At 43.6% G+C, this 14,857-nt stretch overlaps 1 protein-coding gene across 4 annotated transcripts in view; it reads left to right on the top strand.

Moving 5' to 3' along the window:
* The first annotated feature begins 330 nt into the window (after positions 1–330).
* Positions 331–14,857, top strand: part of angpt1 (angiopoietin 1) — a 33,536-nt gene continuing 19,009 nt past the window's right edge. The window contains exons 1-4 of one of the 4 annotated variants that reach the window (XM_029166968.3): positions 333–593; positions 704–1,132; positions 13,459–13,614; positions 14,155–14,276. In XM_029166968.3, coding sequence (XP_029022801.1) covers positions 779–1,132; positions 13,459–13,614; positions 14,155–14,276 — 632 coding nt within the window. In that variant the 5' untranslated portion in view covers positions 333–593; positions 704–778. Of the gene's footprint in view, positions 1,133–13,458; positions 13,615–14,154; positions 14,277–14,857 lie in introns of all 4 variants that reach the window. The other 3 variants (XM_055512950.1, XM_055512951.1, XM_029166967.3) reach the window with 3 other exon arrangements.

Below are 14,857 nucleotides of genomic sequence, written 5' to 3'. Positions count from 1 at the left end.
AATTTAACCTTTCAGTCCATTTTTAATTTCAACATGGTCTCACGTGCCAAAATAGTCAGCAAATATTGAAAGAGTGAACCAGCAAAGTGATCTAGAAGGAGTTCAGTCACATGAACCAGCAGAGAGTCTGTAAAATGATCCTCGTAGTCAAAGCACATCCTCTATGCTGGGGTCCCATTTCAGCCCACACACACACACACACACACACACACGCACACGCGCACACGCGCACACACACACGCACACAGACACACACACACACACACACACACACACACACACATCTGCAAGGGGCAGGCGCACAGCGTGCTGGAAGCCTGGAGCTGCTCCTCTCTCTCCCCAGTGCGTTGAGTCAGAGTGCGGAGGAGGACGGGACGGCAGACGGACCCGGGGAGGTCTGACGACACCGCTGCGGCTCACGCGCACCTATTTTAAATGCACAGACTGCTCCATTCAGGCGCACGCTCTCATGTCTGGCTTTGATTTACGGGGACAACCTGGAGATCTATAGACAGGCTGTCACACTGCAAGACATGTGTGCAACTTCTGCTGCCAAGACTCAAACTTAAAGGACCTGTGGACGCGCAGCATGTGTAAGTGTCCATGACAGACTCTGCAGTAGTTCTCAGCGCTCCAGTGTAGGAATGGATAACACATGTTTCTTCATCGGGGTTCTTCATCATTTCGTGATGCATCTGTGAAGGAAACATCCAGCCAACGAAAGGAGGACCTCAGACCAGAAGCGGCTCTACCTGCAACCTGCTCCCCGGCTGACACAATGCTGTGCTGCAGCCACCTGCTCTCGCTGGCGGCGCTCCTGGCGATCGTGAGCGGCGGAGGAGGCGGAGGAGGGGAGCAACGGCGGGGGGCGGACAGCGGCGCAGGTGGCGGCGGCGGCGGCGCCAACAGGCGGCTGCACAAGATCCAGCACGGCCAGTGCACCTACACCTTCATCCTGCCCGAGGGAGACGGAGCCGGAGGCGCCTCCTGCAGAGACGCCAAAGCCGGCAGCCCTCACCACAGCACCAACTCCCTGCAGAGGGACGCGCCGCCGCCGGGGCCAGACTTCCCCAGCCAGAAGATCCAGCAGCTCGAGCACATTATGGAGAACTACACGCAGTGGCTGCAGAAGGTGAGAAGGAACGAGGAGCGCTGAGTGTGAGATCCTTGTGTTGTGTCGTAGGTACTGTAGTAACGGCATGCTGCACAGCTGAGACGTCAGTGTTTCCGTGGGTGTGTGGTCCCGGCTCCGCTGGATCGCTCCCACACTGAACTGAGCTGTGTGTGCTGTGCCGGAGCACCAGTTTCACAATCAAATGCCAGACGACACAGACACAGAGGAAACATGTGATGACGTCTCAACAGCGGAATGAAACCTTTTCTAAACCCATTTATTGAATGCATATAAATGTGGCAGCTCAGACATTGTCCCGTTACAGTATGTTGTTATGTAACAGTGAGCGTTAGCTGAACTGGACCTTCTGTTCTCTTATGATGTGTGGCTGTCACACAGCTGCCGTCATGTCCGTGTCTGCTGCTCTTCGGCCCGTTCACAGACCTCTTGTCCAGAGCGAACTGGACCCGGAGTAAATTCCACACATGTCCGTTCGAGTTGCGCGGAGCCGAGTTGGTCACGGAGCAGAAGTAGCTGCACGTCAGTCACCCCCCGTTCTCCAGCGGGCTGTGTCTTTAATGGCAGGAAGTCAGACAGAGTCTCCAGAGACGCTCAGAGGAGGAAAAGGCAGGAAAAGAGAACGCTGCCTTTATTTATTCAACTCAAGTACGTGTGAGAGTCATTTTAAAACGCACTCACATCAAAGAAAATTGTCTAGAACCTGTTAAACATAATGTGGGAACTACTGATTCATCACTTTGCACTGTATTTTACATATTTTTTAATGACATCATTACAGTGTATTTGTACAGTAGAGCCCTCTCATGTTTACCATGTTCAAATATGGGTCTGCGGTCCCAGTAATGACTGGTAGTGAATGGGGCGGCCATCGCTCATTGACTTGGCAGCCGCCCTGCTTTTCTAAGCTTTGGGACCTTGTGTCTCCCTGAAATGAATTCACGAAGCGAACAAACAAACTTCCAAGTTCTGCTCAACTTACTCCACTCGCTGCCGTGCGCTCCACAATATTGTGGTTCTCAAATAGGATTAGCAGGTCTGGCCTGCGATTAACTGGGTAAAGCTAAAGGTTTGTTTTTGTCAAGAAGCAAAAGCACACAGACACTGGAGCACCTAATGGATGTGATGGAACTGGGGCAATTAAACAGCTTAAACCTTACTCCACTCCACAAATCCATTTTCTCTTCCAAAAGTGATCCACCTTCTAGTGTGAGTGTGTGTCTGTTTTCACTTTGCCCCAGAAAAAAAAGAAAAAGTAATTCACCAAATTTATATTATCACCCTTTTTATTAAAATATTTTTTTTCTTTAACACTCTCTAAAAACCTGTGTGTGTGTGTGTGTGTGTGTGTGTGTGTGTGTGTGCGTGCGTGCGTGCATGCGTGCGTGCATGTGTGTGTGTGTGTGTGTGTGTGTGTGTGTTTCTCGGTGGCTCCCAAAAGTGGTCCATGTGTCAAGAAAGGCCAGGGGTGAAATAACACAGCCTTTATCTTTGCTCAGTGGACCTCATCTGTCTGTGATAGTACAAGTGATACTATAAAAACACAGTGACAGTGTTGGTTGACTGAAGGCTCCACTAATGAGGCTTCTAGAATAGCTTTCTGTTCAGATGTAAAACCAGGAGCCTGTAAAGCCCTCTGCCACCACTACACAACCACAGCGTCTTTTCTGGTGGACAGACATTCATGGAAAGCGAATTAGAAATATGAATTATACCTGTGTGCAATGAGCAGGATTATGCTTCATTTCCCCGATGGACAAAGGTTAAACCTAGACTGATCAGCATAAGGGGCGATACAAATGGGGATCTGATAGTGGACAGTGGTAAATCAGCCTGGTTCAGACTGGACATCAGGATGCAGTTAACATTTCTCAATGGACAGAAGATTGAGTGTCGCGGTGAGTCTATTTGTCTTCATCACGTCGGAGTTTCTACCGCTCGTCGAGGACAAAGTTTGCCCCGACGTGGCACAAACTACTGATGAAAGAGCCGGGCTGCTGGGTCCAGTGGGAGGGGGACACAGTGATGCAACAAGCAGCTGCTGCTCCTTCCTCAACCAGGGTAGAGTAAATGGACCTGATAGCATTCCTGAGCAGTCAAAGGCGGTTTGTTGCTCCAAGATGGGAAGTTGCTGGGCTCTGATCGCAGCAAAGACAATAGGAGAAATGACCAAGTTAAATAAAAGTTGTGTATCATGGGAGAGGAGACGAAGGCTGTGATTGCTACTACAGTTACATTAATAAACTAAGCAGAAAACAATGGTGAGTTACATAATACAGCTTTTTAAGTGATACATAAAAACAGCGCTCGCAGCGTTTTGAAACAAACTCACGAGTAGAAGACAGATTGTGACGATAAAGGAAAGGTCGCACTCAGCGAACACTGATGAAACACACGTCACGCTGCACCTTCTGAGAGAAGCCTTTGTTCGTTTAAACTCTCTCAAGGACAATGAGAATTTGGCACAGCCAAAGATTCTGCGAGTCAAAGCCAGTTTCTGCCTCTGAGAATCGAGGTAATAGATGGTCGCTCTCGGTGGAGACTATAGAAGCCTTGAGAAGCACCGCCTGCGCCGAACTAAGCTGTTGAGCAAAGTGAGGGAGGGAAAGTGTTGGTGTTGGCTTGTCCCCGTGAAATTCCCATCATTCTGCCTCTCGACCAACACTGTCCTGGATGAACAGCGCTTTACGGCGACGCGTGGGCAGCCGTCCATACTGGGGCTTCATGTAAGAAGGGGTGAATATGTTTCTCTACTTAATGCTATCAGAGGGCCACACAGCATGCCTACTTCAGGGGTGACTTCCTCCAGGAGAGTTTATTTTCTCTAAAAATCTGGGCCAAAACTAACAATCGGATGAGGCAGAAAGACCAGGAAATGCTCGGAGGAATAAAAAAGTCCGTCCCTCCTGACCCCAAAACTTGTAAAAAGGAAAGCAGGAAAATAGCTAAAGGCCACTTCAGAGAGGCTTCAGGACAAAAACATCCCTGTGCACTTGTGTTACGAGTAGTTGATCGTCAGCAAAAGGAGCATTTAGCAGTTATGTCACATCCCTGTGGTGGACAGGTGTCCTCCACCTACATCTGTTCACAGTTAATGAGTGAAGAAGTGAATTTCATGCTAATTTACTGAGTGTCTTCAATCCATCCCGTTTCCATTACTGCTGTCATAAAGTATCATTCATTGTAGTGAATAACCCTCCAGTGTGCACTTCACAGGGGATTCATCGTGTTTTAATTACAAGGTTATACATTTAGCTAAACGCTTTCATGGATTTATGGTGGCGCCTTCCAAAACATTCTTGCTAGCTTGTAGCTTGGCACCCGCCGGTGCGTTCGTGGGATAAATTGAGAGTTTCCTCTGATGCGTTTGTGTTTCCACGTAGCCCTGAGCGCATTCACCCCAGTAATGGCACCGATTTTTCTTCATTTGCTTGCAGAGTTATTATGAATGTAGGTGCTCAGACACGGAAGTCATCTGTTTAAACTGCCTTCGTTTTCTATTCCACTGGGAAACGACCAAACTCCATGTCGTTCACCTGTTAAAATCTTTTGGGGTATTTTAGTTTTAATGCAGTATCCTGTTATCATAATACACTCGATGATCCAAGGTTTTAAGCACATTATGCATAAATATTTGTGACAGTATGTCATGAAAACTACTTAGTGTGTTAAGAGGGTTGTTTAGCCAATGTTTATTTTTATCAGCTTTAAGGGACAACATTTCCCAGCATCCCCAGATGAACAGTAAACAGCTTAGCAAAAAAGCCAAGACACGAGTCAGATAGAAATTGGAAAAAAATTGAAATTTTCAGTTTTTTAACGACTGACCGTTGCAGTGTTTCTGAAATGATCTAATGTTCCTCATGTCAACTCATGACAAGCTCCGCTTATTTGCTACGACTGCATTGGATTTCTGCTGTTAGCGTCATAACTTTGCTGCGTGAAGCTTGAGACACTTGTTCACCTGCGCTGTCACAAACTCGTCTTTTGTTCCAGCTTTGGTTCATTTGTGATGCGGTGAGATTTGCTGTGTGACGTTTTGGTCGACAATGACCTTTAGACATTTCATTTGGCTGTGATGTTTAAATATTTTTCTTTTAATGTGCCTGAAACAAGAGCAAAATCATTTTTCAGGAGAATTACTATAAGTAATATTATTTTGGGCAGCCAAGTGGAAGTCATTAGTACTGAGTGTGTAAGTTATGGTTAGAAGAGTTGCCAAAAGCACAAAGTTCACGGCTGCATCGCCTCCACCGCTGAGGTTGAGTGATTACGAGCTAAATATGTGCTCGTCATAGCTGAGATAGAGCGAAACATTAGACATTACGGCCGATCTGAGTGCACAGTCAGTAGCCTGCAGCAAATCACGGCTGTGTTCCATTGGCCCAGTGACTCATCTCACTGTTGTACTGTAATTTTGTTGCTCGTTGACTCTTGATAAACAGAGCAGATGGTCTTTTCACTCACCCATATCTATTATTGTCCTTCAGATCTTGATTGATGCTGTACACAGACATTCTCCTGCAGTTCGTAGCGTAGGTCGGGCACAGTTTTCACTTTCTTTCAGCTGCTTTGCTCTAAGAGCAACTAAACCCTGAGAAATCATGCCTTATAACACTGGGTCTGGCAGATAACAGCTTTTAATGCTCCCGCTATGTCTCAATCTGTGTTCCACTTCTGAGTTCTCTGAGGAATCCCCTTTTATATGAAAATTATTAATCCCAAAGTTAATTTAGGAACGTCTGTGAAGTAGGGAGGAAAATTCCCGAGGCCCCCCCACACATGCTGTTCCTGAGGCCGACTCTCCCCACAGCGACTCCCTGACAGATGTTGAGCTCTGAGTGGATCTCTTTGTCTGTCAACACGGGGGAGACTTCCAGAGGTTCTAGGGGACGGAGACGTTTCACCTTTTTTGGAGCGTTTTCATGTGGATCCAGCGTTGCTATGAGTTCAGAAATTAAAAACACGGGAATCACATTCAGATGCTTGAACCTGCGAGGAACGGGCTGTGGAATCAGAGATGGCAGGAAGCAAGTGAACGGGAAAAATAAATAAAGGAGATAAGGACAGATAGCGGGGGAAAGATGGACTGTCCGCTCCGTGCAGCGAGGGCCTGATAAATGGTCGACTACAATGTTTTTGTTTGGGTTTGGTGGTTCTGGAGTAGAAGCTGTTTGTTCTCACAATGTGACATCTAGGAATACCTCACCTGTTTATTTCTGCGCTTTGTTGCGGTGGCCGAGGAGAGTTCTTTTTCCTTTCCCTAAAACTTCATACACAGTCTGGATCTCTGCAGAGCGACTGTTTGCTGTTTGCTTTGGTTGCCTGATTGTGTTATGTCTTGCTTTGTTGCCTAAATGCTGATTGGCGCAACACCTCATTTAGCCTGCGTATGGACGCATATGCAGACGAAAACACCCACAAATCTGCATATATGTTTTGCAAACAAAAGCCCACTTTTAACGTGGTCCAGGCTGTGTTTGACTTGACTGGGACTCAAGCCAGACACGTCCTGTTCTACACGATACAAAGGCTGCAGCTGGCACCGGACGGTGTTATGGGTTGTCCTACAATGCTGATCCTCCACCGTTTCAAAACGAGTCCCAAGTAGTCAGACGATAGGAAATAATGGTAATTCACATCATTAAGTATTAACGTCTTAACGTTACATTTCTATCCTTTTTTCTTCAAGTTCAATTTTCTTCAGTTCCACACTTTAATGCCTGAGGATCCTGTATTTTCCTTCCGCATTTTTGACTCAGTAATATTTATATCTTAACACATCTGATTCGTTTTGTACAGAATGGCAACTCTCGCATAAGCCATGGATCAAATGCACAGATGAGTGTTTACAAGCAAAAGCAAATATTTACAAATAATCCTTGACGTTTCTCTGCAACAGGCCTGAGATGGAGAAGGTGAAGTAATCCTCTACAGCTCAGTGCGTGTGCAGACAATGATGCATCACACGTCCAAACACTTTATTAATTTAACTGCTGACTAAATAAAAAAAAACAACTTCATGCCTCAGCAGTTTTTCCATGTCATATTGGCTTAAAAGTAAAATAAAATTCAAATTTTAACTTTAACTTGAAGGACACAGGTTTACAGGATGACACAGTGAGACTGTTTATTCTGTAAAGATTGGACCAGAATATTGATCTTTGCTCATGAGCGTGGCTGATGTTGTATAACTCTACGTCTGCAATGTTCTGGGATGTTTTACTTTCTTGTCTGAGCAAAGGAATCAGTTTATTTCAGTTTTTATCATTTGATATTCTCAGTTCTTGTGTTTCTCTTGATTGTGTTTATGGTAGATTTTGTGCACTTCATTCTGAAAACGTGAAGATAAACACAAACCTGGGTGCATTAGGGAGTAGAGACTCTTTCTGTCCCTTAAGTTTAATCATCATAATTTGAAATGATCCAAAATTAAATTCAGTTTGACAGATGGATTTATCAGATTGGCCAGTTTCTTTTAACTGATTTCAGATGAATGACCCACCTAATAGATTTACCCTGCAGCTTTTCTGACTCAGCAGTGAAAAAAAATAGACAGAGAAACATGATCGTTATCGGCAATTTCATCCATCATCGGCCGCAGGTCACTCGGCAGCAAATGTTTCTAATGCTGCAGAAAGGCAGTGGGACAGAGGAGCAACGGATGAGATGCGTCTTATCATCAGCAGCCGCATATATTTTCCTGCTTTCCAAACGTCGTGCTGAACTGCAGGTCAGAGAGAGGCAGCTTCATGTGGAGGTAATAATTTAGGCTACTGCTCCTCGTCCTCCTGCTCTTCGCTTTTGTTTCTAGCGAGCATCATTCAGCATCACTTCACCGAAACAGACATGTATGTGTACACACTGTACAATGAAAACTCCCTTAACAGTAGTATTTATTGCCTCGTACAGGCGCTACGTCTTAGCGGCTACTAATAGCGGCAGCAGTGGGAGGTTGAAAGGAATAATAAATAACACTAATGTGGTAGCCTCGGTCTGTGTTTGCCGTGAAAAGCAAAGCAGAGATTGTGGCAAAGAAGAACTTACAGCAGTGCATGAAGATAGAAATGCGTAGAAGGAGAAAGTACAAAACAAGTCCAAGGCTGACGTGTTCTGCAGAGATTGTAATCCTGCAGGACTGCAGGGGTGGTTTATAAACTAAGTCCTCACTTAATGGGATGTTAGGGAGAAAGATAAACACAAAAAACAACTTTCATTAGATGCCTGTTCATTTTGTTAGAGGACACATCTGCTTCCATAGAAAGTGTTGTTGGCACTGGAACTGTAACATTGGACCCAGTTATTATTAGTTTTTTTTTGTTTTTCATGGACTTTTTGCAGTTTGCAGAAATGCATGTCTTTGTGTTTTTGCGGAGGGATCCCCTGCTGTGCTGTTTCGAGGGCACGCTGGAATGTTGTCTGAAGCGTTTGATGTAAACATGCCCGTTGTGGGATGGTGGCTTTTTGTCGGTGGCTCTGTGCATCAGGAGCAGGGCAGACTAGCATGGCCTGTAGCAGCGACGCACAAAAAGCCAGCGCTGGGCACATTCCTGCCTGGATGCGTCCTTAAGGGAGCGACTGTCATGTCGGGTCTGCCTTCAGTTGTTTGGTTTTAGTTATGCATTCCCATGACTTTGCTGAAGGCAAGTACTTCCTCTCCCATACTGCCAGATACGCATAATTAATTGAAGTAATTTTTGGTCCCATTATGACATTGAAATAGAAGAATTTGTGAAAATATACATTCATCTTTAAGCTCTACTTGAGCCTGTTTGTTTTGATTGAGCATGGATAGAAAACACGATTCCCTCCCATAGTTACTGTGTTGTTCCCTTTTCTTGAGGTATGAGTCAGATACGTAACAAACATGAGCTTTTCTTTTGCTTTGTTCCATTCTTTAAGATGAATAAGTGGTTAAAGATAAATTATATTTGGAATCCATTTAATACTTTTTATTTAGAGATAACTTTGGTTTTATAACATTTATTTGAGGTTGTCATGTGTTATTCTCCTCTAGACAATTTTATCAGATACAAGATGAATCCTGTGCTAATCTAGAGCTAATCTAAACTCTAAAACCCATTTCCAGAATGAATGCATTGCGCTAATTAAAGACAGGTCGTCATACACACCACTCAACGACTTCTAAAAACCAGCAGAAAACATTTGGAGTGGACGTGACCATTTTGCACATTGTTTCTGATGTTGAGAGAAAGTTTGTGCTTTTTCTAACCCAATGTCAAGATGCTGTGATTTATTTACCCCGTTTGATTTTCAGGATCGCTTTTATCTTTCATGTTACAGACATTATCCAGTCCATCTTGCACTAGAACTCCTAGTTCGTCATGAAGGGTCTGTCTCGTAGACATAACATTGTCAGAAGTCTTGATTTAAGCCAATGGGACTTGAGTTAATGTGAGAAAAAGCTGAAGATAGATCACAATTCTGATGTCAGATGGAAAAAGTGATGATAACAGTAAAAGCATGTTGGTGATAATGGTGTAATATTCATAATGTCTTTTATATTCTCGTCTTCCATTGAATTTATAATCAGTGGCATCCAGTCTCTTTTCATTTATCATGGTTTATATTGTTTTGGATTGGACCTCACAAATGTTAAAATCTAATATGTGACTCTGCTCGAGTCATATTGCTGCCAGTTTGGTTTTCAGAACATGATTTAACACGACATTCATGACATTTTCCTCAGACTTTCTTGAATTCAGGCCTTTGTGGTTTTCTATTGTTTCAGCTTGAATTAAACTAGCCCTTTACAACACGCCTTAGTCATTTAATTTTGCTGCTGTCACTCTATTTGAATTCTCAGCAGACTAATGGGGGCCATGCAGTGCACTGTACTTTATGCTGTATGACAAAAATCTATTTGGCCAAAGCGTTTGCCCTCAGGTTGGAAGTTTAGATACGTTTTCCTAAAGAAACAATCACCCTGTCTCAGAAACGCCATCATTAGCCAAGTCTTCTCACTTTCTTTTCTTTTCTGCCCTGTTGACAAACCGTTGTGACAGGAAACCTTTGAATGTTGGATAATAGTGTGCCTTTCACCCTGCCAAGCGAATTTGGGCACCTCAAACTAAACACTGCGATTTATAAGGAGGACTCTTGGTTTGTTTTCAGGTTGTGTACACAAGTCTTATTGTGTCCATGGAAATGCAAAGCTGAACCACAGCTGACAGGAACGCCATATCATCTAGACAGAAAAAAGAGGAAAGAATGATGTGAAGAGAGGGAAAAGAGAGCTTTAGAAGTGCTGGTGCTTGCAGCAACGGCTTGTTTGTCGGCATTCGGTCTTCTGGCTCAGGAGTGGACACCAGAGATCTGGCCGGGCCTCGACCACCCACTTCACCGCACACCCCTGATCTAGAGCGCCGGGAATATGGCATCTGACCACGTGCTGCAGTTGTCCAATTGCCATGGCTGCTAGCATGTAGCATGTAGCATGACGCAGGAGTAGGGATGGACCCTTTCTACATCCATGTGTAGCCCAAACATTAACAACCAAGTGATGATACCAGGAGAACGAACACTCATCCACATACTGTAGCCTAATCAATCCCACTGAAACCTTCAGATGCTCTGTCAAATAAAAAATGGACCTTCAACTGTTGGTGTCTGATAATAAGGCGGAGGAGTTGCTCTGAAGGAAGCTTGTTAAGAACCAGACGGTGCTGATTTGGGGTTCCCTCACGTTCTTCTTCTTTTAAAGTGTCCTTTAATGGATCCAGGCCTGAGCACAAAGGACGCATCCCAGACAGCCGACAACCCTGGTAACACCGGGCTGAGATAAGCACTAGCAGCAAAGCCCTTGTGGTGCTTTACACCGTCCAGACTCGCTGTTTTCTAGCTCTCACAGTGTTTCTCACTGTTGCTGTTTAGAAAAAGATCAGGGCCCCTCTGGGAATAGAAGGTACCCTAAATGGGAAATGTCGGAAAAGTAATAAACGCTTGGACTAATTTGTAACCATGATTGCAGGGAGTTTCATGGTGGGGGATTATCCTGCTTCTGGCTTTTATGCGTATTTAGCTGCTCGATTGTGATAATGTACAGAATCCTTCAGTTGATGGATTTTGCGCCTTTTTGCCTGTGACTCTGTCTCATTAGGAACATGTACATACATCCTGGTTAATTCACTAACATAAACACCCTCTCTCTAATGGACTGTCCCTCTTTATGGTGGCCTGTCCCTTTGCTCTTAAAATTGACTTTCCTTCACATACTTGAAGCCTAATGATGTCACTAAGGTCCTAAAAAGAAGCTGCTTGTTTAGGGAGTTACAGCTAAATTGCGCCTCCATAAATGGTCTAAACGGACCAGTCTGTGCTTGTGATATTCTAGGGATGCAGTTAAAATGGTGGTGGATTTCTATAGTTTGAAAAAAAAGTCAGGCAGCTCATTAAAAGCCACACAGAGCCAAAAACACCATGTTTCTACCTTTATACCTTGGAGTAAAGTTACACATTTAAAACTTAAACGCTAATTTTGTTAAACCTGATGCTCGATTTAGTGGTTTCTAAAAACAGAACTGACCATTATTGCACCTTCTGGAATGTCTCTAATAAATCACCCAAATGGAGGAAGGGCAGTTCCTAACTGGGAATTCTGTGGTTGGGTTTTTAACCCTGTTAAAGAAAAACAAGTAAATTCATTGCAGTGAATTTAACTGGTCCCAGTGTCACGTAAACTAAGACTTTCTCAGTTGAAAGATTTACCAGAGGGAACTGCTAAATGGCTTTACTGTCATTCTAATCACTTGCTGCCAGTAGAACATCATGTGCTTCACTTTTGCTCCCTTATGATGCGGTTTCTACATTAATCTCATAATCCCAACCTTGTAGTAATTAGCATTTTAGTTTTTGTAAAGTAACATGAGCATTTGCTTTTCTTGATGAAATATCTGTTTGTAGCCAGTGAGTGGGAAACCACAGCATTTATCTGGAGCTGAGGTTAGAAACCGTCTAAATATGCTACACAGCCCTTTTTTTACAGCTTCCTGTGTGGTGCTTTTACACGATCGGGCTTGTCTAACGTTCTGTTTATGACTGTCACCAGAACAACATGAGTCAGCTACATTCCCTGTTGGACAAACTGGGCTTAAAGTTCCGTCAGCTGTGTGCAATGGTAATATCGTTTCTGTCAAGATGACTTGCTTATCACCGTCCTCAGGCGATGTACGCGCTAATCGGAGCAGACGAGTAAACCTCAGTGCAGAGTCGTCAGTGAAATGAAAAAAGCAGTTTTGAAAACCTGCCTAAAGGATGTGAAAACGCCAAACGCCATCCATTTTATATTTATGATAAATCTTAAACCATTTCCAGCCACAGTCATATAGTATCCTATGGTTCATTATCAGGAAAAGTAATCCATCATTACTACATAAGCATTTTTCGATTCCAGACTTCTTGTTTTCTTTCCAATTCCTTGGGCCAGAACATCAAACCTTATGTGGAAAGTGACACTTATATCTGCTTTATGTAGTTCACAGTTACAGAAAACTGATGTGTCTGAAGTCTGGCCTGAAAAATGTTACATTTGACTTTGATGTTGTTTCCAGGACAGGATACTACTTTGAAATGTTAATTTGCCTTGGCCAACCTGTCGGGTAACTGTCTGCTTCCTCTGAAAATCCATGTGATGAATTTATGTTATCAGTGATGGTTTGATTGCAACTCATAGTTAATCTCTATAGTTCAGTACAGACATCACTAGAGAAACACAAATCCCTGGCATCACAGCCACGCTACAGTGTGACAGGACAGGACATACAGTAATAATTCTCTGCCTCTGCTCCTATTCACACAGTTGGCCTGCTGTCCAGGGTTCTCAAGGTTCATCATATAGTACAGATCCACAGTATTTGTTCTCTGTATTCATGACTAATAATGTACATGTTGTACTGCATGGTACACTCATATTACTGTAACTGCTGTGTTATTACTGCAATGCTAGGTCTTTTGGCCGATGTATTTTCTCACAGTGTGAAGAGCTCACTTTATATTGAGCTGTATAAAACACATTTATCTTGGCTGTTGTGAGAATTGATGTTACAACCCCACTGATGAGCCAAAGCTTTTAAAAGTTTAAAGATCAAGTGCTTGAGCATCTCCCCACTGGCCAATTACTGAACCATCTCACTGTGTGTTCAGCTTGTGAGCCAGCAAGTGGGATGCTTTGAGTCTGATCAAGTTAGGATGACTGTGCTTTCAAACTAAAGTCTGCCTGTAGCCATAAGCAAGCAAACCTCTTATCACTACCACCTATTCAGTGATCGATCACTAACGTAAAGAGCTGTCATGTTTTTTGGGTGCAGATTGAAAACTACATTCGAGAGAGCGTGAAGATGGAAATGGCTCAACTGCAGCAGAGCGCCGTCCACAACCAAACGGCGGCCATGTTGGAAATGGGCACCAACCTTCTTTCTCAAACGGCTGAGCAAACGCGCAAGTTGACTGACGTCGAAACACAGGTAGGACCCAAACAAAACAAGCCAGAACACCAAAGCAGCCTATTGTTACCCTGAGGATCAATCTTATGCCCCATTAACCCAGCCGTTCCACATCCAGCTGCCCCAACAACCATCACGGAGACCTGGCCAAACACAATAGTGATGTACGTAAATGCTGGTTACTTGGCTCGGCTCCTTCTAGGCTTTATATGGATTTTTAGAGAGGTGATGGAAACTCCTGAAGTTAGAAGTCGTGGTTTTTGCTAAAGCACTAAAATTTTGCAAACTTAAAAAAGATAATTATAGCATAGATGACTATCTCCTAAGTATTACCATGTGCTGACTAAACACTTAACACAAGCAAAACAAAGTAGATGGTTTATGTGCGTCAATCGTGCACACAAGTGTTTTTCCCTCCACAAACTGATGTTTTAGGGTTCGGGGCAAACCTGCATGTTTTATGATACACATTCTGCACTAACACAGTACACGGAGACACATACATCATCTACTATTTGTGTGTATTAAATATATATCTGTGCATTTTTTGTTTCATTACAGGTTCTGAATCAGACGTCCAGGCTCGAGATCCAGCTCCTGGAAAATTCACTTTCCACTAACAAGCTGGAGAAGGAGTTAATGGTCCAGACCAATGAAATCAACAAACTCCATGATAAGAACAGGTAAACAGATCGCACACAGGCTGGCTACACATCCGGGCATACATTACATAGACTGGAAATAAATAATATACACAGGCAGGAAGAATCAAAGGTTCTGCTCTCCTGTCCAGCCTTTGGTAAATCTACCAGCTCATTAAAAACTATGTACATTTCCAAAGAGAATTGCACATGTACAAACAAACATATTTCTATGATGTTCAGTCAATGCATCTCAGATTCAGAAGGCTCTGCTGTCCACGTTGGACCACTTTGCATTTGTTGCAAAATCAAGGCTTTTGGATGTGTGTCATGTCTGTAAATCTTATTCTTTACAATGATTGGTCCTGTGGGATTGTCCTGGATGATGTAGTGTTTAGGGTTTGGTCTGCATTGCTCATTGTGGACTGAAGTATCCATAGAGACGCTTTGTAATCACTTGCAATCACAGCATCTGAGAGCACCGACTGTTGATGGTGACTGTTGAGAACAGTAATGACGGATTTCTGATGGCAATTTTCCTAAGCTCTAGCATTTATGGCAATTTTTCAATTTGTACATATCATTTATATTTCCTTCATCATAATCCTTGACTTACAGTGCAT

The sequence above is a fragment of the Betta splendens genome, chromosome 11 (assembly GCF_900634795.4).
Source record: "Betta splendens chromosome 11, fBetSpl5.4, whole genome shotgun sequence".
In the NCBI taxonomy this organism is placed as follows: domain Eukaryota; kingdom Metazoa; phylum Chordata; class Actinopteri; order Anabantiformes; family Osphronemidae; genus Betta; species Betta splendens.
This window is presented reverse-complemented; position numbering and strand designations above follow the sequence as displayed.